Source organism: Caretta caretta, chromosome 18 (assembly GCF_965140235.1).
Source record: "Caretta caretta isolate rCarCar2 chromosome 18, rCarCar1.hap1, whole genome shotgun sequence".
NCBI lineage: Eukaryota > Metazoa > Chordata > Testudines > Cheloniidae > Caretta > Caretta caretta.
The window spans coordinates 13,731,163-13,757,136 of NC_134223.1; the positions used below are offsets into that span (position 1 = coordinate 13,731,163).

Here is a 25,974-nt window from a genome sequence, read left to right on the forward strand (position 1 = left end):
AATGTTTTAAACCTTTATATATTTACTCAAAATGAGTGAGATAAGCTAAGGAATGTGTGCGAGAGTGAGAAAGCATAGTAATGAGCGAGTCTCAGGCCCAATGAGTGAGACTAGACGTGTCTGCTGCTATTTGTCATGGAGCCTAATGATAAGTATTAAATCTGATAGGAAAACAAATTACAAATGGAGAAGGGCTAAGTCTGCAGGCCCAGTCTGTTTGTTGCAATGGGGCATTTCAACACGCACAGGGCTGTGCTGCCTGGCTGTTCAAAGGGGAAGCAGGCCTGATTTTCAGCTAGGCCTTAAGCTGTTAAAACCAACACCTATTTCCAGGTGCAGTTCAGATTATTTGGATATGTAAGTAAATGATTGTGCCTGGAGTTCCAAGTACCATCTTTTCAGCTGCAGTCAGGTACCTCTAGGTGACCTTACTTGTACCCACAATTTGCTGACACAAAAATGGAAGCCTGAAAACCCGCTCTGAAGTGTCGACCAAAGGGCTGCATGAAAATTAATCTGAAACTGTCTGCATGATGCAGACAGTCAGAACTGGCTCAACTCTTCTTGGGGAAGGGGAAGAAATGACTGTACAGATTTCCTCCCCCCGCAAAATGCCACTGTCTGACTTTGATTCTCTGTCGATTCTGATCCCACACCCATTTCACAGCTTGACTTGACGGGAGTTATGCCCGATTTATGCTGTCGTGAGAGCAGAATCAGGCTCATAAAGTGTAAGTTGCCAGAATCAACTGTTCCTGCAAAGCATTTCTAAGATCAAAACCCCCTAAAGCCCTGAGAACTTCTATAGAAGTAAGGATTTCTTCCAACAGAGACTGGAGTGATCCTGGAATTAATCTTTCTATTGGCATTGGACCAAATCGGTGAGGTACAAACGCAGCTGCAGACAGAAGTGTTTCAAATCTGGTCCCCTCTTGGTGGCACTGTGCTGTCACTTTTACAAGGGGGAGAAATAACCTTTGCTACTAACAAAATATACCAGAAGCATGAGTGGTAAATGGTCCTCTAGTAACATCAAAGTGTTCTGAAGGAATCAGAGGAGAATTATTCACTGTCACTTATTTAGCACATTGTGGCAGCAAAAGAATATATGAAATGCATGTAAATTTTCTTGTGACAATAAAACAAACTCTGTCCAACACGTGGGCCCCCCAATGTGTGTTGATTGCATCATGTGTTTTCCTTTCTTTTACTGCTGTCAGAATGTTATGCTTCCACTTGGAAGAGAGGAGGCAAAATGTTCTTGTGATACGTGGGGCCAGATTCTGCGCATGCACAAATACAGAGAAATGCCATTAGGGCCATTAAGGTGAGAGGAGAATCAGGCCCTGCAATATACTGGGTTTGTGTGTGAATTGTTCTCTCTGTGGTGGAGGAAAGAGTGCAGGTGGGGATGCAGCAGTAGAATTTGTTTTCTTTAAACTTGAACATTTTTCAAGTGTCCACTAAATGCTGGTATGCAATTTTTCGGTGCCCAACTTGAGATAGTTGGGGCCAGCTTTTTGAAAGAGCTCTTTTCCTATTATGGCACCTAAATAAAGGTCTGATTTTCAAAAGTCCCCAGCAGATGCCATGTATAACACTTCTGGACATATTTGCCAAAGGGCACAGCTGCACCCAACCTGGGGAGCACACTTTGAAAAGCTGGCCACTGGGGCCCTGATATTCAGAAGAGCAGAACTTGTTCTTTGAGTTGGGCTCCCCCTCTGATGGGTGCTCCACACCATTCCAAACCAGGCCCAAGTTGTTGAGCTGAGCACCCAGATTTATTGGCACTGATGAAACTCTAGGCCTTAGCTTCTTTATTGTTTATAAGCCTAATTTGGTTTTAAGGAGCTTTCCAGAGCTGGTTCTTGACTAATTCTACTCCTGAGCATTCTATTCGTTCTGAAAACTAATGCGTTGGCCCTTGCAGGAAAGGGCAGTGCAGCATTAGGGCACTGGAGTGCTTTTTTTGTAATGCATTTACTGGTCTAGATTTTTTTTATAATTAATTTCATGTTTTAAAGTTGTAAAATAAAATCTAAAGCTAGTCTTTGCCATAAGGGTCTTACAGAGCAGATACAAATAATTCTATTCAGACATCTGTGCCCAACTATCTTGTGCGTTGCTGCTTTCTGCTGGAAAGAAGCAGAACTGTTCACCAGCATGTTATTTGCTTTATTTGCTGATGGAGACTCTGCTTTAGCTCAAGTACTCCTGTCCTTTGAGAGAATGAGGATCAGAGTTTTATCATGCAGACAGCATGTGTAGAAGGTGCCAGGCTGTTTGCATGCTCAGGTTTTATTTTTCAGTTGTTTCCCTTTGGAAGAAAAAATAAACTTCTGACCATGGAAAGAATGGGTGTTTGATGGCAATTAACTGCCACGGCTTTAGTCTGGCTTGGCCCATAGGTCAACCTAAGTCCAGGAAAGAAGATCCTGGAATGGGGTGGGCTCTGGGAAGATGACTGCATAGGGGCAGTGGACTGAGATAATCCCATGCTCAGGGGGATGGAATGATCCCTGGGGTGGTGAAAGAGAACCCACATAAGGATGGGGCTGTTCCCACGCGAGGGGTGAGAGGATGCAATGCTGGCATGAGAAGTGTGGAGCCCATGCATAGAGAGCACACCACAGAGAAGGGGTGAGGAGGCAAGTAATGGATGGAGAGACGGTAGCCCAGCCCCTGTGAAGGAACAGAAGAAGATAATGCCACGTGTGAGGCTGCTGTGTATGGGAGAGATCTGTGCATGTGTTTCTTTTGTCTAAGGGGCAGCAGCTACATCAATCAGCTTAAACTGCTGACAAATGCCTGAGTCTGAGAGTCGTGTGGGGGCTTAACCCCTGTCAGGTCCCTGCAAACAAAGCAAAGCTGTGAGGGTGACGTTTTGGGGATCACCTAGAGCGGTAAGAGGTTTTGTCACCCCCTGCCCTGTAATCGTGGGGGCCTCTATTCTGGGGCTTTGATTCAAATCCCGGAGTCCAGTAGGCAGCCCACAAGCACAAGGTCTCACCCGGACTCCCCCCAGCCTCTTTACTCCTTGGACGGTGACACCAACAGCCTTTCCAGTACCAAGTCTCCCCAAAACATCCTCCTGAGTTTGTAATTACCAGATACTTGGACTTTCCCCCTTTGAAAAAGGAAAAGAAGTACTTGTGGCACCTTAGAGACGAACAAATTTATTTGAGCATAAGCTTTCGTGAGCTACAGCTCACTTCATCGGATGCATTCAGTGGATCCCAAAGGTGTGAAAGCAGCCCCGAAGTGATCAGCTGACAGTGGGGAGCACACTCCACAATGACCTGGTGTGTGTGTGGGGGGAATAAACAAGAGGTTTATTTAATAGAAGAACCATAGATCCAAAGATAAAATAGTAAGAAAGAGCAAACCCATACAAGTCACACAGTAGACCGACATAAAGATGCCGTTGCAGGCGTTACATTTCCATATTGGATAAAATCCCTTTTCTACTGCAAGCTACCTATTGCTGGGGACTTGGAATGGTACCCAAGAGTACCCCCTTGCTTTAGTGGGGAATCCAGGGTTCACAGACAGGCTCCCATCTACAAGCTGGTCCCTAAGACTTGTCTTCTCTCCCTCCCCGCTCCCCCCCATGCTGACTCATGGTTATTCATGGGGGGGCAGGAATTCTAGCCGGGATATCTGTGTCTTCCCATTAACTCTAATGGCCTGTCATTTGTCTTTCTCTGGGTTGTACAAGGCTGGGGCTAGTCTTGGCTGTCTCGGGAGGCAGCTGCCCCTCCCTGCCTGCTGCCTGGATGTCAGGTGGAGTTGTAGCTGTACTATAGATTATGAGCACAGATTTCTATATACATAAATACATAACCACAGTCTGTGGACATATTGCATAATCATGACCATTGACTTTAGAACATTACAAGCATCCAGAAAAGACCTTACTCAGTAGACCTTTATAGCACATTAACACAGTATAAAATCTGTTGGTTCCACGGCTCTGTTTTGGGGTTTAAACCTTCTATTCTCCCTGAGGGGTGTCTGGGCCCTGCGTGTCACACTATCCTGCGTGTTTAATGACTCTAAACTTAAAGCAGAAGGAGAAATGGCCAGTTAGCCAAGGTGCTTTAGAAAAATCACACACTGTACAAATGTGCTTCCCCATTTGCTCAGAAAGAGGGGACCAATTCAACCTGCTGTCATTGGCAACTGGGGTCTGACTCCAGCACCACTCCCCCTGAGAGACTCATGGGGGTCTCCCCCCAGGCGATCACGTCCCCCTTCAGCTCACTGCGCCTGCACAAGGCGAGCGCTCGGATGTCGGCGTGGCTGATGACCCAGCTCCACAGGTTGACGTGGCTCATCCACCCGAAGAACCCGTTGGAGAAGATCCCCAGGAGCTCATCTCTATCCTTCCCAAGGACGAGCGTCCCTCCGGCCTGGCTCACGTACCCTCTCTGGAGGTTCATCTCTCTCCCCACTACTCCGTTGAGCCACAGATGTGCTGCCCCGGAGTGGGAAGCCCATGCCACGCAGTAGTGGAGCCACTCCTCAGATTTGTGGTGCAGGGGGAATTCAACAAAGCGGCCCCCTACCCACAGCCCCACGGCCGAGCCCACAGTCACCACCAGCTCGTTGTCTCTTTCCTGGGTGCAATAGGCGAGAATGGTCTGACTGCCTCGATTCTGGGCTTGGATCCAAAAGCACAAGGTGAAGGCCTGGAGCTTCATGTCACGGAGGGGCCGGACGGCCACATAGCTCATGATGTTTTCAGCGGGAAAGTAGAAAGCTGGGAAAGCACTAGATTTAAGGCCTGAAATAACCAAACATCAACCAGCCATTATGCATCTTTAGAGACATGCTTTCCTGCGTCTACAGAGGGCAAGGGCATGTGTGGACAGAGCGCACAGCTGCACTGGCAAAGCTATGCCAGAGTCTTAGCTGGTGTCAGCTAGTACTCCTTGTATTATCTTTACGGCCTTGAAAGTGCATGCAACATTTTACCCCAAATGCTTTAACATGCAAAGGCCCGGCCCAGAAGCTCTGAGAAAGGTGGACTGATACCATCAGAGCTGAGCAAAAAGTGGGAAAGATCTTTCATTAAAAAAATCCAGAAAAAATGTGAGTAATATTTGTTCCACAGATTTTGAAAAGGAACCATTTTTTCATTCATTCAATTTTTTTTTAAACTTTGTGCAAAAACGTATTTTTTTTGTTTAAAAAAAAAAGTCAATTTGTAGGGTTTCTTTCTCCCACTCCTTTCATTCCTTCCTCTTTTATAATTTCCCCCCTTCCCTCCCCTTTATTCCTTTTTTCCATTTTGCCAGTAGAAAAGGAAGGGTGGTAGAAAGGGGAAGGAGCCCCAAATGAAAGTTTCATTTCCAGGTGTCATTAAAAAAACCTCCAGAACATTTAAAAAGCAAACCACGTTTTTAACTATGTTTCATTTTTGAATAAAGGTGGCTTTTGTTTAAAAACAATTGTATTTGAAGAATTCCAGCCCCCTCCCAGTACAAACATGCCTGACAATAATTCACATGCAAGCAGCTGTAAGTGGTCCAAGAACTGAAGGAGCACAAAACCCTTTAAGTCTGGATTTGAGGAGGCTGCAGAGAGGAGAGACTGTGGCCAAGAGGATAACACAGGACTATCGAGAATGGACAGGCATAGGAGGTGATAAGCTATTGGTGCCTCGCTTTCCTGGGCAACAAAATCCCTCAAAAAATTGGGAAAGAAGGAAGAAAAGAGGAGTTTAACTTTGTAAATTCTGGATGGTAGCATGTAACGGAGCACAGTGGGAGAGGAGAATGTGAAAGACCTTCATTTGGGGCAGAGAACTTTGCAATGGTGTGTCTTTCTTTCTTCAACCCTTAAGATTCCCTCCCCTTGACTCCCCAAAAGAGTGGTACTTTCCATAAATGATGTTTCTGTGATTGGCCTACGTCATAAATATAAAGGGAAGGGTAAACACCTTTAAATCCCTCCTGGCCAGAGGAAAAACCCTTTCACCTGTAAAGGGTTAAGAAGCTAAGATAACCTCGCTGGCACCTGACCAAAATGACCAACGAGAAGACAAGATACTTTCAAAGCTGGAGGGTGGGGGAACAAAGGATTCTCTCTCTCTGTCTGTGTGTTGCTTTTGCTGGGATCAGAGCAGGAATACAGGTTAGAACTCCTGTAAAGGGCTAATAAGCAATCTAGTTAGATATGCGTTAAATTCTGTTTTGTTTAAACGGCTGATAAAATAAGTTGTGCTGAATGGAATGTATATTCCTGTTTTTGTGTCTTTTTGTAACTTAAGGTTTTGCCTAGAGGGATTCTCTATGTTTTGAATCTGATTACCCTGTAAGGTATTTACCATCCTGATTTTACAGAGGTGATTCTTTTACTTTTTCTTCTATTAAAATTCTTCTTTTAAGAACCTGATTGCTTTTTCATTGTTCTTAAGATCCAAGGGTTTGAGTCTGAGTTCACCAATGCAAATTGGTGAGGATTTTTATCAAGCCTTCCCCAGGAGAGGGAATGTAGGGTTTGGGAGGATTTTGGGGCGGGGGGGTGGAGACGTTTCCAAGCGGGCTCTTTCCCTGTTATATATTTGTTAGATGCTTGGTGGTAGCAGCAATAAAGTCCAAGGGAAAAAGGTAAAATAGTTTGTACCTTGGGGAAGTTTTAACCTAAGCTGGTAAAACTAAGCTTAGGGGTTTTTCATGCAGGTCCCCACATCTGTACCCTAGAGTTCAGAGTGGGGAAGGAACCTTGACAGCCTATTCCTCCAATGTTGGTTCAGGGGGCTTCTCTTGGAATAATATCTCATTGCAACTGACCAGCATGCCTGAAGATACCAGTAAATGAGGTGAGGTTGGGGCGTGGGGGGGGGTCGTATGTGCATATGGGCAGATATTTGGGGGAGTGAGGTGTATTTCAGGTCCAATGCACCTTTTTCCCCAGGCTATAATAACTATTTCAGGTAGAGATGGGTACAATTTGATGTTGTTGATATGTAGTTCTGTAAATCAAAACCAGGAGCAGTTTGGATCCAGGTCCCAATTAATCTGAACTCCCAAAATTAAGGGTTCTGTGGGGCAGGCAGCTCAGCTGACAAGGTCCAGGCATGGCCCATCTTTCTTGATAGATTGCCAATTGATACAAGACTAGTTTGTTGGTTTTAAATGCCTGACAAATGAGCCTCTGAGATTAAAGGGGACATGATTCCTGGAAGCCATAACTTTATGAATGTAGCAGATGCCACCTATATATGCACGAGAGTCTATTTCTATGCAGGCGTATCTGGGAATGAGGAGGTGAGTCTGGAAATTAAATTCATATCCTCCAAAATATGGATCTGATTTGGGAGGAAAGCTGGTCTTGTTGTCACAGCACAGGACAGCGAGTCAGGAGAGCTGGGTTCATTTCTTGGCTCTCTCACTGACTTGTTTTGTGCAAGTCACTTAATTCTCAATGCCTCAGTTTTCCGCATCAGTAAAATGGGGATAATCATATTCCATTCCATTCCATAGCAATGCTCTGAGTTTTAATTCTTTCATGTGCTGATCTCTGGAGCCACTGGAGTAGGGCAATGGGATGTTAACGGCTGTCTAACAGCTGGCCTTAAGTTAAGCTTAGCTATGCTACGACTGATGGAAACTCTCCAGCGGAACCATAAAAAGGACCAAATTCTACTCATATGTCCACACAACACCCGCTGATGCTGACGCATCCACGGGCAGAGACATTGTGGGCTCCCCATTAGAGGAAAATATAGATAGTGACTTCCTGTGCAAGTGAATCTCATGGAAATAGAAGTGGCTGGAAGTGTCTTACCGGTCAGGCCCACTCCAGCCAGCAGATGCTTCTTCATCTCCTGGAGCTGAGTGTGTATTTGCTCCAGTTTTGAGCTGAGTTCTTCTGGCAGACAGAGTTCTAGATCAGTGAGAGAACAGCAATCACTGATACACATCGATTCATGGTCAGCTGGGATATTTCTCCAGCTTCCAAACATCGGGAGCTTTTGGGGCACCTCCCTTTTAAACTGAGGTCTCTTTCCCCTGTGCAGCACTTGGGGTGGGGAATTGTTTGAGTGGGCAGTTGTTCCTGGCTACATGGCCTCATCTTTGCCGTCTGTTAAGAGAACAGTGGCAAAACTGCCACCATTTGATGAGAACCAACAGGCCAAGTTCTACTCCCATTGACAGCAGTGAACGTCTTACCGCAGACTTCCATGGGATCAGGTGCTTATCTGCACAACAGATGCTTTGCCAGTACAGTATGACTATACTGCTACAGCCGTGTTGGCAGAGCCCCCTGGTGGAGATGCAGCGTAAGCTGATAGAAGGGGGCGTTGGACCAACACAAATAAACCATCAGCTGAGCCAAGAGATGCACTTCTGCTGGCATCGTTGCATCTACACTGGGGATTTTGTCAGCATAGTTGTGTTGGCTAGGAGGTGCAATTCCTTCCCCCACCCTCCTAGTTACCATAGCTATGTCAACAAAACTTTGTAGTGTAGACTAAGCCCATGGGTTGACCCTTCTTGGCTACACCTAGCCTGAGTTTAGCTTGTGACCATTTCTCCCTGGGTGTGTGTGTCCCTCTCTCCCCTTCTCGCTTTCTTGCTGTTAAACTCCACAAAGCATTCCACAATATGGTTTGTATGAAAGACACTGAGCAAAGGTGAGTTGTCGAGTGGTCTATGAACCTGGAGAGAGATTTTTAACATGTTAGGTCCCCTGTGTCTGAAATTGTCCCTGTTAGTTTATTGCTAATGTTCTTCCCACTGGGGGTCAAAGGTGCTGGGACAAAGGTCCAAACCTATGCTACAGCAAACACACTGGGTCTTGCACAACAAGTGGTGATGCATCATACAGCCTCCAAATTCTCACAAACCCAGGTATCCTTTCCAGGCACCCTCTGTTAGCATTGGCACTCACTTCAGTTGCACTGGCAGACAGTTCATGTTGCAAGGGGCTCAATACGCAAAAAGCTCGCGCGCGCTCTCTCTCTCTCAAAAAAAAGCCCTTGATTGTGGGCGCTCAGTCAGTGATGCTGTGATGGCTATGCTTATCCTTGCCTGTGATGAGGAAGGATGGTTTACTAGGTAAGGCGCTAGTCACGGACTCAATTTCCTGCTCTGCCACAGACAGACACTGACACCTTGGGAAAGTCATTTAGTCTGTGTGCTTCAGCTCCGTCTCTAAATTGGGGATAATACTTCCCTAGTTCACACAGCGCTTGTGAGGATAAATCTGTTAAAGATTGTGAAGCGCTTGGATACTACAGTAATAGGAGCCATATAAGTACCTTAGATAGATCATGTTGTTTCTGCTAGTAGATATTAGAGCTGTCATGGCACTTGGACACAATACACCCCTGCACCTTTCCTTACCTATAGTCCGAGGGTACCGTTAACCCCTACTTGAGTGTGAAGGTCTTGGGTTCTCTGCTTAACTGATTGCAAATGAAACTCACTTCGAATGGTTTCTCATTCCTTACCTGCAGGCCTGTGCCCCACCTGGAGCCACCCCTGTGATGCTGTGTTCTACCCCAGGCACCCAGTCCCAGCCCCCCCTCTTACCTTTGGCGCCTTTGGCTTTGAAAGATGATTCCACCACTCTGTCGTTGAGAGGCTGAGCGTGGCGATAGTCATTCCTCAGGGTGTTGTTCTGCCAGTCCAGCAAGGTATTCTCCAGCAGCTTGATCTTTAAGCAACATGGGTTTGTTACGGAGGGGGAAATGGGTGGCTAGCTCTTTGAAAGAGAAAACACCCCTCGCCAGACCGAGAGCAGGGTAGCTGCAGATCATGTCTCATGAGTCCTTACAGTGGCAGAGCTAGGTAGGCTATGTCTACACTGTCACTGGAAGTAAGCCTCCCCACCCAGCTCGACAGATTCACGCCAGCTTGACTCGAGCTAGTGTGCTATAAAAATCACAGGGTGGACAGTGCAGCTCGGGTGCAGACTCAGGCTCAGACCCATGGGGTCAGTTGGGCTTGAGAGCCTGCTCTCCTGCACCTGCTGCAACACCCCCATGGCTATTTTTAGTGCACTACCTCATGCCCCACTAGCATGTGTCTGCTCCCCGGGTGGGGAGGCTCATTCCCAGCAGCAGTGTGTAGAGGCCCAGAATCAGGGTGTTGCAATGTCAGAACTGAGGGACACACAGGAGTAGAACAGGAACACGGCACCTGTCAGGCTCAGGGGCAATGGCTGGACTAAGTGGAAGAGGAAGTTGTTCTGACAACTATGCATGTGATGGGGATTTTGCAATGAGTCCTATTATTTTGCTTAACGACAACTGCCAGGGGGCCTTTGAACTGTTTCCCCCCCCCCCCCCGCCGCATTAGAATGCACAGCCCCTTGTTTAGATGCAAATTCACCTCAATCACACACACCCCATTCCTATCTCTGCTGTGTCTTAAAGAGAAGGTTACACACATTATTTACCTAAGGAAAATAATTCATCATTTAAAGCTCCTTGGTGTTCTCAGTTTATTGATGTTGCTTATGCTGGGTCTCTGCCCTATGCTAAATGCCCTGGCAGATCTAGACAAGAGAACAGAGTCCCGTCCTTCCTGAAAGGTTTTGATCACTCTTGGGGGTACAGGAGACACCTGTAATCACTCATCAACAGCTCCCCTTTGTGTCCAGAGTGGAGTCATCAGCACAGCTTAATGCCTAGCCTGGAGTCTAGACCAATGTTCATCTGGCATGCAGACAAAACCTGCACTGGCCCCTAGCTGAAATAACGCCTCCATTCACACAAGGCCAATATAAACGAGGGAGTCGCTTTTCTAAAAACAACAATTATTGTTCTGTAATTATCTTTAATCTGGTCCCAAGGGCCTGCTGGTGGGTGAGTTCGTTATGCTCCTGGCTTTGTAATCCGCAAAGACTCTGCCTCAGCAGTTTTGCTGGTTGGTTCTGGCTGGTCTTCCTTGCTGTTTTTATTTTTGTTGGGTTCTGGCCCTGTTGCATTTAACTAAGCAGGGGGTTTTGCTGCTGCTTACCAGACATCAGCTACTCTGTGCTCTGCTTGACAGAGATTTTAACTTAAAACACCGTGGCTGCAAGATGTGGCTGCAGCTGCCACTCCTGCACCGCGAGTTTGGCTGGGGGAAAGGCAGAGAGTCGCTCTGGGTGGAGACGCACCTGTTTATGCCAAGGCTGAATTTGGCCTAGAGAGTTTAGAGATTCAATAACCTCAGACTATAAACCCTTTGAATTAGCAGTCTGGCTTGTGCTGAGTGTGGATGTCTAAGCAGCAGACGAGAGAATACGAGCCAGCACCTCTAATTCCAACAGGGACAGTCATGGTCGTATAATTAATGACACTTTCATACTAGGTTTCTTTTTGTGCCCGTTTATAAATAATAAATCACAGAAGCTTCTCCGCCTCCTTCAATTACAACAATTGTTAGACATGTTCAGCCAAACACCAATAATTTGCACTACAGCATATCACGTCACCCAGAGTGCTCTGCAAATAGATGGATCCTCACACAGACGCGCTCTCAAACAGTCATGGTTAATGTTTTCTATACCCATTGGATGGCCTAGGACAGGGGTTCTCCACCAGGGGTACTCAGAGGTCATCCAGGGGGTACATCAACTCATCTAGATATCTGCCTAGTTTTACAACTATATAGAAAGCACTAGCAAAGTCAGTACAAATTACAATTTCATACAGACAATGACTTGGTTATACGGCTCTACATACTATACACTGAAAGGTAAGTACAATATTTATATTCCATTTGATTTATTTTATAATTATATGATAAAAATGAGAAAGTGAGCATTTTTTCAGTAACAGTGTGGCTGTGACACTTTTGTATTTTTAGGTCTGATTTTGTAAGCAAGTAGCTTTTAAGTGAGGCGAAACTTGGGAGTACATGAGACAAAACAGACTCCTGAAAGGGGTTCCGTAGTCTGGAAAGGTTGAGAGCTGCTGGCGTAGGAAACCGAGGCACAGAGAGGTGAAGGTCATCCAGGGAGTCAGTGGCAGATCAGGGACTGGACCCTTGAAGGCCTGGCAAATATTATTCTCACTACACCCCACAAGGCAGGTAAGTATTGTCACGCTGAGTTACTGTCAAGACCAGGATTAGAATGTGGGAGCTCCTGGCTCCCAGCAGTATGCTCAAACCACTGGACCACACTGCCTCTGTCAAGCAGTGTGACTGGCTGAGCATCCATCACCCTGAATCTGTAAGCCAATGATCAGCCACCTGTGTCTGTCATAGAGTCTCACGTGTGAGTGCCAGGCAAAGCAATTGGAGCGCTGGTCAGAGCACTGCAGCATGGCGAACGCACCTAAGGCAATGGCCCAGCACTGCTTGGATCCAGGCCCAGTTTCCTGTGCAGCCAGAAAAGGGACAGAGCGGGGTAACACCTTACTCTTCCCAAGAACACAGGAGAGTGGGAAAGAATGAAAAACATCCCCCTACATCAGGAAAGAGCTACAACTAGTGACTAGAGCAGGGGACTGGGAATCAGGAGGTACCAAAGATTAACAGTGTGGTCTTGGGCAAGTTACTTAACAGCTGTGCCTCAGTTTCCCCAGCTGTAAAATGGGATAATGTTATTGACCTGCCTTGCATAAAGGGAAGCTACATTCATTCCTGTCTGTAAAGCACTGTGACTTTCCTGGATGGAAGGCCTTAGAGAAGGACTGAGCACTATTATGTCAAGACATCACTACAACTTTGTGCTTCTCTGCGACTTCATTCCTTTACAAAATGCCACATAGACACACACACCTCCACATGGCCCTACAACACTGCAAATAATTGCCCCAGCCCCCTCGAAAGCACCAGACAATGGAGAGTGGAGGTGTGGAGACAATTAAAGAAAGGCTGTCTGGAAGGAGGAGAGGCTGTCACATCTGGCAAGCAGCAGAGGGGGCCTTACCTGTGTGTGTGACAGGATGATGGGAGAGTCAAAAACTGTCCAGATCACACTCTCTGAGCATGGCGGTGTGGTCAGTGAGCCGTGATACCTGTAGAAGTGTGAGAGGTTTTCAGGCAGCATGGCTTGGACATCCAGTGAACTGAGCTTGGTTGACTGCCCTAAAAAGGCAACAAAACACAGCTATATAATGACCCTGGAGAGGAAAGCAGAGGACTGGTCCTGGCAGCTATGGCCAGACACTTGACAAATCTCTTCCCAAATTCACCAGGAACTAGGCCAGTGACTGAGCCAAGCAAAGGCAGATGGGCAGGGACTGTCTTTTTGTTACGGCTGTACGAGAGCTGACTGCAAACAGATTTTCTGTCCTGAGAAAAATTCTCAGACTTTTAAAAAAAATCTTCATCCTAAATCAAGATGAAAATGTAGACATTTTTTCAAGAAATGACCTCCCAAAAAACTAAAATTAATTTCAGGTCCTTCGACACTTTTCATTTCAATAAATGCAAAATGATCGGTTTAGATTTTTCACCCTTTTATATTTTTTATTTTTCACAACAAAAATAGTCAAAATGGTTCTGAAAATGTTGAAAAAAGATGTTTCTAAAATAGGTTTTGTCCAATTTTTTTAAATTAAATTTCATCAAAATGGCTACACACTTTCACCCAACTGGTTCAGTTTTGTTGAAAGGACACGTTATGATGGAAACTTGTTTTGATGAAAATTTTCTACCAACTCTAGTCTACAGCACCTTGCATAGTGAGGCTGGAGTCTATATGTGCTACTAGAATAGAGATAAATAACAATATCCATACTTGATAAGCTGATTTAATAGCTCTTTTCCTGCTCTAGGCACTTTGAAAATAAAAATAACTTTATATAAGGGCCAGGTATTATTAAGAAGACTATTTTTTATGATTCTGGACCTTCCAAGGTCCCTATGGAATTTGCCCTACACACAATGCAAGGGTGGGTTTTGTGGCTTGAGAACCAGTTTGGTGTTCGCGAGAAAGACCTGATTACACAGGTGAGTTCACCTGTCCATGGGAATCAGCTCAGGAAATCCCAGGGCAGCCCCAAACCAATAGCCCAGCGTATTGTGTTAATACTGAGTTGCTGTAGACTTTTCATTTATTTATTTATTTATTTACTTATTTAGTGAGACTGTTTTTTGTGATGTAGCAAGCTCTGGTGGAGGCAGGGAGAAGTCCCTCCCTTTAACAGGATGCCATGGCTTGCTTAAGAATGGAAGGATGATTCTGCAATCAGCACCCCTGTTTTCTGCATGTGTGGGGAAGGAGAGAAACTGCAGGGGTGTGCAGTGGGGTATGGCTGAAGTAACCTAGTTATTTAACTGTAACTTGATATAGAATTTGTTTTTAAAAAAATGAAGCAAGCTGCCTACTAGCCTCCCCTGCTTCTCCCAGTAACAACTGCAGCGTCCAGCAACGCACATGGAACCCAATGAGCATGGGGCATCTGTAAGACTGGTAAATTACAACTGAAAGGGAAAGTCCCCATCAGCTGGGACCCTCTGGCTGAGTCACAGACCTGGGTCCTGTCATGCATGACGAGGAAGAGCATGTTAAGTTCTGATAGCTCTATGTGACCTCTGGCTCATGGGACATCTGACCTTGAAGTGGCCACTGCACCTTAAAACCAGATAAATAATAACCCCAGTCTCCCATGCCATTCATCAACCAGGCCAAGATCTATCTGGCCTTATCCATGAGAATGAAATGGATCTTCCTGTTGAGCTCACCCGCCCTGCCATCTCTCCCCTTGGGCTGTCTCCTTTAGGTCCAGGTGTACCCAGCACTTACAAGTACTGACTTTTTGGGCAACAAGAATGGAGAGGGGTGCCAGGGACTTACCAGCAAACCTGATTTTGGCCAGGTTCGAAATGAATTCACTGTAGTAGGTGTTCTCAAAATTCCCATCCTAGAAGGAGAACAGGGCTTGCTGAATAAAATGTGTAAAAGTCAACCTAGCACCAGCTCTAGCTCAGTTCAGCATGTGAGATTCACTGAGGCAGGAGCTCACACAGCCAAATACTGGAGCTGGATTTCTTAAGGGATTGGATATTTTCATGAGTAATCACCACACTTGCCATTATGGATCCGAAAAATAGAAGCCTGCACTGAATTGCACAAGAGTGCTGGAGGGTTAGAGGGTGAAGGGCTCCTCCCCCGTGTCCTCCTCTTACATACACACTAAAGCATCCTAGTGTTCTTTTGTGTTAGGTGGAGGAAACTGTGGCATGGAGATACTAAGGCTGACATTTTCAAACTTTGGGAGCATAAAGTTGGGCACCAAAGTCTGTATTTAGGTATCTGAATAACTGACTTGATTGTCAGAGCCCACTGCCTTCCATAAGATGTGTGGGTGCTCAGCACCTCTGACAATCAAGCCAGTTATGACTCAGGAAGTGTCTCAGTAGTGAGTTAGATGCCCAATGTTAAGCAACCACATCCTGAAAATTTGGGCCTAAGATCCTATACCTTTTTGGCCCTAAATGACTCACCTAAACTCAATGCATGAACTGAGAGTAGAACTCATGAGTCCTGGCCCCTGGCCCAACTGCGCTAACCACTAGACCACACTGTTCTCCCAGTGCTAGAAACAGAACCCAGAAATCCAGATGCAGTCCCTCCTCCTCTAACCACTAGACACCACTTCACTCCCACAGCTGGGAGGAGAATCCAGGAGTCTTGATCCCCTCAGCCTCTGATCATTGCCTCTCATGAACTGCGAAGCATGAGGAAGAGAGGGAGATGCCCTTTTTCAGTGCCTGGAAGCTTCTCGTCAGCAGGCGCTCTGGAACGGAGCGAAGTTATGCCTCTCTTTATCGCACCACAATGGGATCTCAACTGCCATGTCAAATCATCTCTTGCTAGGACCGCAGATCCCTGTCTGCAGCTTTTGTCAACACGAAGCAGCGCTCAGGCCTTTGAAATGAGCACAGAGCTCTCACGAGGCTGGAGCCTGGAGGAGACGAACAATGCTCTGGTGCTGGCAGTGGGCAGCTGAGTGGTGCTTCCCAGAGCCAGAGAAGAGAGGGGAGGGGTGACCCTTTCCCATCAGAGAGCCAGACCTCTGAGTCCAGTTAGTAAGGTCAGTGAACACACAGACATTCAGCCACGTCCATGACCTAAAGCCAGTCACAGCACTCCCGAGGCAGAAGATCGGTCACTAATTTGAGCTTCCCTGCCCCCCATCAAATAGTTATTCTGTTATAATTTCTTCTTATTACAATAACACCTAGAGGCCCCAACTCAGAGGGGTGCCCCATATGGGTGCTGGAACAATGGATGCGGGGGGGGGGTGCTGCAGCACCCCCAACTTGAAATGGTTTCTAGTATAGACTGGGTTTACAGTTTGGGTCAATGGGTCTCAGTACCCCCACTATAAAAATTGTTCCAGCCCCCCTGGTGCCCCATGGTGCTAGGTGCTGTGTATACATCTAGCAGGAGACTCTCCCTGCCACAAAGCACTTGATGTCTAAACAGACAAGGGAGACAACAGGTAGGAGAAAGGGAGTGTTATTATTGGGCCCAAGTTACAGATGGGGAACTGAAGGATGAGGAGTCTGAGGCCCAGGCAGCTGATTTCAAGGGAAGCTAGGAGTCTAAATGCCATTGAGGATCTGAGGCTAAGTGACTTGCCCAGGGTCACACAGCGAGTTTGTGGCAAAGCTGGCCTGGGAGTTGAGCCCAGCTCTCCTGTATCCCAGGCCCATTCTCTAAATGAGCATGCCTCCTCCCTATTATTATTTACCCACAACGTTTCTTTTCCGTCATTCATCCAGAACTGCTTCTTCTACTCTGTCTGCCTCGATGCTGCTCCACCTTCCCTCTCTCACATCCATGTGCCTACGGGGCTCTTGCTTTACCTACTAACATCTGCCACTTTGTAGCTTTCCCCCAGGGCTCGTACTATGGGGTTGTTCAACTCAGTCTGTGAGGGTGTGGGTTGAGTGGTAGGGGTATCAGCTCACCTTCCCCCCACTCCTGGGCTAGGACACCCTCCCTTAGACAGCTCTGATCTCAGACTCTTCCTCTTTGTACCAGCGGGAGCTGCCTGTAGTACAGAGCCCATGCACTTGGCAGAAGGGAGCTGTTGGACACAGGAGCCTGGGCCTTCAAAATAATCTCAGCTGGGGACAGGACCACTCCAAGGACAATGAAAGGCTGAGCCGCATCATTGTCCACAGGCAAATTTCACCTCTCTCCTCCCCCCTGGCAACGAGAGGAGGCCATAAGAGAAAAAATATATTCATCACCCAGTGCAGGCAAAGGAGTCGGACCCAGTCTGCAGTGGAACCAGTGTGGTTCTGTGACATGGGGAGAGGGCAGTGCATGAGAGGGCGGCACAGGGAGTGCTAATCCCAGGCATTCCCCGGAGCCACGTTCCAAAGGGGTCACTGTGTGCAATACAAAGGCTGAAGGAGCACCCCATTAGGCACGTCCACCAGCCATGTGCTGCAGGCAGGTGGGATAAGCTACTCTAGCCTGGAAGCCTGGGCCATGGAGGAGCTGTGACACTCTGAGCAGGGAAAGATCCGCCCCTGGCTGCTCCAGTAATGTGCTGGAGAGAGGACTGGGGGGGTAGATGCACTAATGCTTTCCCCGTGCAATGCAAACACGCTGAACAAAGGAAAGAGAGGCATAAGCTTTTTTTTGCATAGAACTGCTGCTGTGACCAGGGAGGGAGTGACTGGCTGTCATTCCGTGAGAGTCCAGGGGTCACTTTCAAGCTGGGGGTATTGTGGGCTCAAGGTCTTCAGGGAAAAAAATGGAGCTGAGATTTTTTACAATGGGGGAAAAAGCAAATTTAAATTAATAAAGGGACTGGAAGGGATGGCTCTGGGGATTGGTGATAGACTATGAAGACTTCACCTTTAACGTGGCTGGTTCAGATTCGTCCACAGGGGCCACTTAGGGGTTGTTTGGTAGCCTGTGTGACATGACTTTAGTGGGTCTCTGCCCAGTTCCAGTGGGCACGTGTCTACATCACAAAAACCACTGCCAATAACTGGTCAACTTGCCTGGCAGCATCAGTGGCTATCTGGCCCGCAGAGAAAAGCTGAGTGTCAGCCCCACCTGTAATACAGCCCGCTCTTCTCCCCAGGTGGGGAAAATGAAGGTCATGTGACTGGTGGATCACATGACCCACCAATCAGGTAGGGGATAGATAAGCAAGAGTCTGGGGGCACAGAGACTTTGGGTGAGGCAAAAGACTGAGTTAGAGGTGCATGGGGGTTGTTGTGAAACCTTCTGAAGTAGCTAGGGAAGACTCTTTGCTAGCTGGTTTCCAAGGTGGGGTAGAAGATTGCATGATACCCCCACAAGGGGTCTTGGAGAGAGGGCTGGTGTTTGGAAGGTTTTGGGTTTTTTGGGGGGTTGTTTTTTTTTTTTAAGACTTTATTGACTCACCTAGGTGAAACTGGTGATGGAAAACTTAAAAGGGCTGGGGAGAAGCATTATGTGAGCCCTGGAAGGAGGGCTGTGTGATCCCCTAGCTAAGAGGGAAGGGTTTGGGCCTGGAAGGCCCCTAGAAATTGCATGGAAAGATTTTATAAAAAAAAAATTAACCCCCCTCCCTCTGAAGTAGGGGTTGCCAGGTGTCTGGTTTTTGGTGCTGCAGGGCTAAGCCAGGCTAGTCCCTACCTGTCCTGGCACTGGGCTGCGCCCTGGAAGCGGTCAGTGGGTCCATCTTGTAGATGTGGTGTCCATGGGGCTCTGTACGCTGCCTCCAGAACCTTTGCTCAGAGTGGCACTCCCATGGGCTGGGAACTGTGGCCAATTGGAGCTGGGGGGGTGATGCCTGAAGGTGAGAGCAGTGTATAGAGCCTTCTGCCTGCCCTCCCCCCACACAGGAGCCAGACCTGCTTCTGGGGTGGAGCCAGGGCTGGCAGGGAGCCTGCCTTAGCCCTGCTGTGGTGCTGACTGGGATCTGCCTGAGGTAACCCCCTGAGCCCTCCCCCAAACCCCTCATCCCTGGCCCCAGCCCAGAGCCCTCACCCCTCTGCACTCCAACTCCCTGCCTCAACCCATAGCCCCCTCCCACACTCTGAAACCCTTGGCTCCAACCTGGAGCCCCCCCTCCTGCACCCTAAACCCCTCATCCCTAGCCCCAGCCCAGATCCTGCACCCCAGCCCAGTGAAAGTGAGTGAGGGTGGAGGAGAGTGAGTCACAGAGGGGAAAGGTAATGAGCAGGGGGGTGGGGGCCTCAGGGAAGGGGCTGGAGCGGCCTCCGGGACATACCTAGTGTGTTTGGTTTTGTGTGATTAGAAAGTTGGCAACCCTACCCTGAAGGGAAGCTTTGCTTTAGGTAGCCTGGACTGTGGAAAGCTCCTGGAAGACCCAGGGGGGAATTGAAGATGGGGTGTCTGCAGGGCCACCCACTGCCATGAGATGGAGCGAGGGAGAGGGTGTTCTGGCCACAGGCAGTCTCAGCAGAGAGGCCAATGACTGAATGGGCCATAGGGAATGAATTCTTCTCTCATTCCAAACAGGGCTCTGCCCAGACCGGGGAAAGAGGTGCTGGGAGCGGGGGAGCAGAACCCGCCATCTGTGTTCTGGGCCTGAATAGATTCCATTCCAAAACCTTTCAAATGCACGGAACTCCCACAAAAATCTTACTCTGGAAATATTTCCAAGCATGAAGCAGGGTCTCTGCAAGGACTCGGATCAGGTTATTTCTGTTACCAGGCAGGCGAACTCTGTTGTGGTGACCATTCCAATGGGTGCTCCTTTGTGTTGGGTGCTGCAGAGCTGCCCCTGCGCCAATGTGCTTTTTGCTGTGGCGCTCATGGTGCGCTAGAGGATGGGGCGATGGATTTCTTTGCTTCTGCTGGGGTTCACCCCCATCTCGGGAGCCTCTAGCCCCCTCCTGCGCTCAGTGACCGTCTAACCCTGGCTCCCAAATAGTTCAAAAAAACAACCATGGCATGTCCCGTGGAAGGTAACTCTTAATGTCTGTTCCCATCCTTCACAAAAGCCCTTCTGGCCAAACTGTGACCTGGTGGTCAGCCTTCTACCACTGAATGAGTTGAGGGGTGATGACCCATCTCAGCAGTGTTCTGCCGTGGGTGACCCTTGAAAAGCCAATAACCTACAGCAAGCAAAAGGAATAGTCTATAGCAAGCACCTTCCACCACCATTGTGGTCCAGAAGATAGTGCCCTGGACTAGGGCGGGAGATCTGGATTTCTCTCCCCGCCCACAAGCTCCATCTAACTGCTACGTACCCTTGGACATGTCCTTTCACCTCCCTGTGCCCCTGTATTCCCTTGTCTGTTCAATCTGCTAGGGCAGGGGCTGTCTCTTACTATGTGTTCGTACAGTGCCTCGCGCAATGGGGCTCTGCTCTTGTTTGGTGTTGTGTTCATAGCATGCATGCAGCAATTAGATAGAAACATAAATACGTCCGTTGGAAGGCTGCAGTGTCACACTGCTTTATTCTTTAGCATTCAGAATAACAAAAGCACCCAAAAATGGGGAGAGAACAGGCTTGCTCCCTAAGGCAGAGGGGCACAACTCACCCCACCTAGCTTTAAGCTAGTTCTTTCCAGATTGACTCTGATCAGAGCCCCCTAGCCTGCAAGCTAGTTCTTAACCTTGTTCTTAAAGTGACCACCTACAATTCCAACAAATACACTTCAGTTAGGCCTGCTACATGCTACTGCAGAACAAATAATAATGTCCCATACCCACTCACCAACCTGTTCCCTCTCCCTGTAGAGTTACAACCTACCACATAGAGGAAAGCAAGCACTGCCAGCCCATTCAGCTTGTTTTTTGCTTCTTCAAAACTGGAGTAGTTACCGGAGTTGTAATGGACAATGTGCAGCTGTAGGAGAACAAGACAAGGTCAGTCCAAGGCTGGGGACTGGTGGTTAAGCTGCCTCTAGCTCTTGAAAGAATAGTCTCCGACTGAAGGGATAGCCAGTGCCCAACCTTCTCTTGGTCCTGCTGACCTAATGCAGACACCCAAGCCTTCAGCAACAAGGGTAGGGGAAAATATTTTAGGACCAAATTTCTAGCCTCCATGACACTCAGGTAGCTGTGGTGACTTCAGTGCACAGTGCTGGAAGAATTTGGCCCTAAATGTTTATTACAAACCTGTGTTGCTGAAGGCCTGTTTGATTGGGATTGTGCAGGTGCGACTAGAGCGGTAGCATGGCCCACAGTGGCTAGTGTGTTGGACTTAGATACTTGGGGTCTAATCCTGGCTCTGCCACCAATCTGCTGAGTAACCTTGGCCAAGTCACTTCGTTTCTTTCTTTAGAACGCAAACTCTTCAGGGCAGGGATTGACTCTTACTGTGTTTGCACAGCACCTAGCACAGTAGGTTCCCTCCTCACATTTGTGGCCTTTAGGTGCTACTGCAATGCTCGCTTTCCTCCTCCTTCCTTAAAGCTACTAGCTGTAGCTCGGGTCCCGCCATTGACCTTTAACGCACGAAGGCTTTTCTTTGCTTACTGCCTGTAGGGCTGAGGCTCGTGAACAGATGCCGAAGAGAGAGTCCTTGTGCAGCAGCAAACCTTCATTTTGCAAAGGTGGTTTGGCTCTAAGGGCTGACCAAAGAGCCAATAACTCCATATTACTCATAAGCAGGATTCCCTCCTGGGTTTTAAAAGTAGGAAGGAAAAACATCTGTGATACCCCTTTTTGCAACGATTGCAATTAAAGAGCAGTTTGAGAAAACAAATGTTACGGGCCTGATCCAAACCCCCTTGGCTGCCATGAGAATTGTTTTTCCTTTTCATTTAATTGCTTTCAGAATCAGACCCAATATAAGGAAAAATAAAAATGTATTAACATATCCCTGAGCCCCTATTAAACAGCCTTTGCTAACTGCAGCTGCAAACGTCAGACAGGGAAAAGCATTTGCCATTCTTGTTGCTTTCTGAGGGCCAGCCCTTTGCTGCACATGATCTTGTCTGCCAAAGCTTGGCAGCTCCCTTCTGTGAAGTGGGCTGTCACAGAATGGGCCCTGGGGCAAACAGCTAAAATGGAGATTAATTCTAGCTCTGTATTCCCCCCTCAGACACACACATCACAATGCATGTGGTGAACTTTGGCCTGCCACTGTAAGCAAAGAGCAACCATGCGGAAGACAGTGGATAAAGCAGTCGGGGAACCTTTGACAGTCAAGGGCTGGAGTCTTATTTCTAAACATGAAAGAGCCTTGGCTAGTGGAATACCAGAGCTTTTCTCCTCTCTCTCTCCCTTCTTGCTAGGACTGTCTTTTAATAACCCCCACCTCAGTCAATTAGGTTCATTGCCAAAGAAACTGACTAACAGCCTGATCAGAGTCAAAGCTCAAACTACAGGGGCTTCTGCCTCAATCTCCCTATTGGCCATAGCATGCAGTGATGGAACCTGGCCAGAAATAAGGCATGGCCCAAATTTTGCTGCTTGTTGTGCCTTAATTTTCTACCTCCTTGGACCTTTTGCACCCATCTGGACACGATGAGTGTAAAATGCATCCATATCAGAATCCTTCTCTCGCTCACATCAGTGGTAGCATTTTACATCCACTTTGCATTCTCCTCTAACAAGGGGAAATGACTACCCAAGGCAGTGGCAAATCAGGCCCATGGACATCAGTGGAGTTGCTCCAGATTTAAAGCAACGTAACCCAGACAGCCCTCTACATTTAAAGCAATTCACAGGGTGCTGTGTTTGCCAACGGAGGTTTTCTTTTAACATGGGATTTTCCTGTGTTGTTTGTTGTTGCTGTCCCCCCGCCCCATGAGGGGAAAGAAGGCAACCCTCTCCCTTTATGAGGAGGAGGCATGTCTTCCCCTTAAACAGGTACCTCCGCGAAGTATCTCATTCCATCTACGGTATGTTCGGAGCCACTGGTCTCCAGGTCCAGCCCGCCCCAGTGCAAGTGCATCTGGACAGCCGTGAAGAGGCTTGGGAGCCCTTTGGTGATGTGCATGGTGGGTGGCAAATCAATCTGGACTGCAAGATAGGAGAATAAGATGACACTAAATGGATGCAGCTGGTTCTGATGCTGCAAATACTTAATACAGTGTATACAGCTTAGTGGGGAGAGCAGCTTCATGGAACTCAGTGGGGCTGCTCCTGCTGGTGGGGTAAACTCCCTAGCCTCTGTTTAGGAAAGCACTTGAGCATGGGAGTACTCCTAGTGAAGTCAGTGGGATACTCAGGATACCTGCTTAGGGTTAGGCAGATGCTTAAAGTTATTTCCTGATCTGGGGCCTGTGCTCCATAGGGGGTGTTTGCAAGATCAGTCACCCTGAATGCTGGCATGTCCTAGTGCTAAGGCTGCTCTGGAGAAAGCATGAGTTTAGGCATGTTGGTTTGTATGATCTCTGTAGATGGGGTTTATCTGATCTAATGAATGCATCTTGCGGCTGGGATGCTGGTGCCTGAACTCTATGAAACTCTTTTCGAAAGCAAAAACGGTCTAAGGTCAGATAATCAATGTTGCACACTAGACGAGTGTGAGAGAGAGGGGATCTGCGCACACCGGTGCATCTGCAAACTACAGTCCACTGAGTCGGACATGCCTGACATAAATATGTACATGTCTGACTTTTTCTGCAATGCTCCAGAATGGGAGGAGAGTGGACATGTCACACAAGTGCAATTTTCAAAGGGTGATTGTATGAGCATCTTCAGTTCCACCCATGCAATCTTCAGTGAATTAAAACTACAACTGACTTTAATATATTAGATCCAATGAGTGAAGAAAGAGCCATCTGCTACAATTCTAATTGCTTATCGGTGGCTAAAATATTAATGGCCAGACCCTTGCAATCTCCAGTGCTTCCCATGGGGCTTGTAGGATTCAGCACTTCTTGGGATCAGGCCAAGTGGTCTAAAGTGCTGCTGTTGACTCCAGGGGGGAGCAGGATTGAGCCACAGTGACTATCTCGTTCATTCCATGAGGTAACAAAGGTGCAAATCCCAAGGCCTGTTCTCCATACCCAAGTAATGCTACAGCCTCTGCTTAAGGTTAGATGTAGTGTGAACTGTCCATGGCTATGGAAGGAGAGATGCTCCAGGCCCTGTTTACTGTATTGAGGCAGTAACCTGCCACCCTCCTGAGATTAGCAGTGATGTCACAGCCCTGCTGCCCTCCTCTTTGGGGCAGGGAAGGTAGTTGGACAAGCCCCCACTGCTTACCTGAGTGCCCATTGTTGGTCATGGTGAAGTTCCCCTGCAAGGGTCCATCGTAACCAGTCAGCTTCAGCTGCGTGAGCTGCGGGTTGTACCGCACTTTCCTCTTCTGAATGTCAATGGGGGACTGGTGCTTGCCAGCACAGGCTGCAAAGTGCTTTCCCCAGTGCATTTCATCCAGCTCTCCAGCTGCAAAGCCGAGAAGAAGCAGAGCAGGCTCTTACAAAGCGGCAGGAGTCCTGCTGGCCCACTGGCGATGAGTTGTTCCTTGCTCAGCAGCAGGGCCGCAGAGCATCCCCCTCTGATTATTACAACTTCAGGAACTGCATGTCTGAAAGACTGATCTACCTTCCCTAGTGTGAAAATGTGCATCGTTCCAGCTGCATGACAACTGCCCCACCAGGCAGGAAACCTACCTCCCCCTAATATCCCATCTCTACTAATGGCGGGAGGCCGAACCTGTATTGAAATAGAAGTGGTGTTTACACAGACAGTGATGTTTATATCTACTTCAGGGGACAGAGGCATGAAGTCTGGGTTCTTTTCTAATGAAAGCTGCGAACTGCGCTAAGCCAATTGTCTCAGTTTCTCAGAGGTGGGGGCCCACGGAGGATTGTCAGCAAATTCTCTACTTTTTTAAAAAAAATTATTTATATAGGCACTATCAAGGAAATAAGGAATGGAAAAGGGGAGAGGGTTTAAAATAAATTAAACCTCTTGCGTGTTTTTTCCTAACTCATCTCACTTGCTGTCTGGAGCTTCTTTGGTCCCTTGAATGCTCTCTACTAAGACACTAACTTGTCAGTGCTTTACAAATAAGAATTGGCACTTTCAATCCCACCTTTCATTTGAGGATCACAAACCTTTTTATTCTCACTGATTAAACCATATACTACCTCTTTAGGGTAGGTAAATAGTACTAATTCCTTTTTATACATCGGTAAACTGAGGCCTGGGGAAGTTTAAGTGACTTGTGAGTCAGTCGTAGATGTAGAAATAGAACCCAGGAGTCCTGGTTTGCCACTCATCTGCTCTAAATCACTAGCTAACATTCCCTCCCTTTTAATATATAAAGCAATAAAATTTCCGCTTCAATTTCCACTTCAATTCAATTTAAGTATTTAACACCTCCCACAACCCCAGTGCCATCCAAATAATTAAGCACTGCTTTAATCTTTGAAGGCTCTTTGCTCTCGCTGTATTGTTGTATTCAGGACTTTATGGCACTTTTATATCCTCTGTCACTACTCTGGCTTAGAATCAGTTTGGAAATCCATTCTTCCTTTTCCAGCAGTTCCCTTTGCCATTTACAGCATGTTGATCTATTTCAGAGTCAGAATACCAGAGCCAAGGTAAACCCTTAAGCTGTTGCTGAAATCTCCCACTGAGAATTCAACAGTACAGGGTGCTGGTCTGGCTTTTTAACCATTTTTTTAAAAATCTTTTAATTGTTCAAAGCTATTTCAGCATCTGCCAAGTGTTTTTCTGTTTGTTTGTTTTGTTATTACTACATCATTATAAACCTATTTCAACATCTGAGACCTTTTCTTTTCTTTCATTTTACTTTGGGAAAGTCCGTTTTTGCAGGTACTGTAGTTTGTTTAATTCCCAGACATGCATCAGTGAGGTAATTGCACAGATGCTCCGGAGATGTTGGTGAAAAGATTCCAAAGATAATTGTTGTAAGCAGCCCAGTGTGCTAACTGGAATTTAAAAAAAAAAAAATTTAAATCAAGAACTTTAGTTCCCCCACTGTGGCAGCCTGCTTCAAAACCCATTGAAATCCATGGAAAGGCTCCCAGTGACTTCAACAGATTCTGAAAAAAACTAAGAATTAAGCAAAATTTCACGAGGGCAAATATGCAAACAGCAGCCCTCTACCTCTGTATCCATGTTCCACAGGCTGTGAAAGTAAAATAGTGAGCAAGCAGT

At 47.2% G+C, this 25,974-nt stretch overlaps 1 protein-coding gene across 5 annotated transcripts in view; it reads right to left on the reverse strand.

The window, feature by feature from the left end:
- Nucleotides 1-3,163: 3,163 nt before the first annotated feature.
- CA6 (carbonic anhydrase 6) overlaps nt 3,164-25,974 on the reverse strand; it is a 47,312-nt gene continuing 24,501 nt past the window's right edge. For 4 of the 5 annotated variants that reach the window (XM_048824820.2, XM_075121009.1, XM_048824819.2 and 1 more), the window contains 8 exons: nt 24,049-24,231; nt 22,709-22,857; nt 20,639-20,734; nt 14,755-14,821; nt 12,883-13,040; nt 9,549-9,672; nt 7,798-7,896; nt 3,164-4,789 (listed from right to left, as the gene is read on the reverse strand). In XM_048824820.2, coding sequence (XP_048680777.2) covers nt 4,176-4,789; nt 7,798-7,896; nt 9,549-9,672; nt 12,883-13,040; nt 14,755-14,821; nt 20,639-20,734; nt 22,709-22,857; nt 24,049-24,231 — 1,490 coding nt within the window. In that variant the 3' untranslated portion in view covers nt 3,164-4,175. The remainder of the gene's footprint in view (nt 4,790-7,797; nt 7,897-9,548; nt 9,673-12,882; nt 13,041-14,754; nt 14,822-20,638; nt 20,735-22,708; nt 22,858-24,048; nt 24,232-25,974) is intronic. The other variant, XM_075121010.1, reaches the window with a different exon arrangement.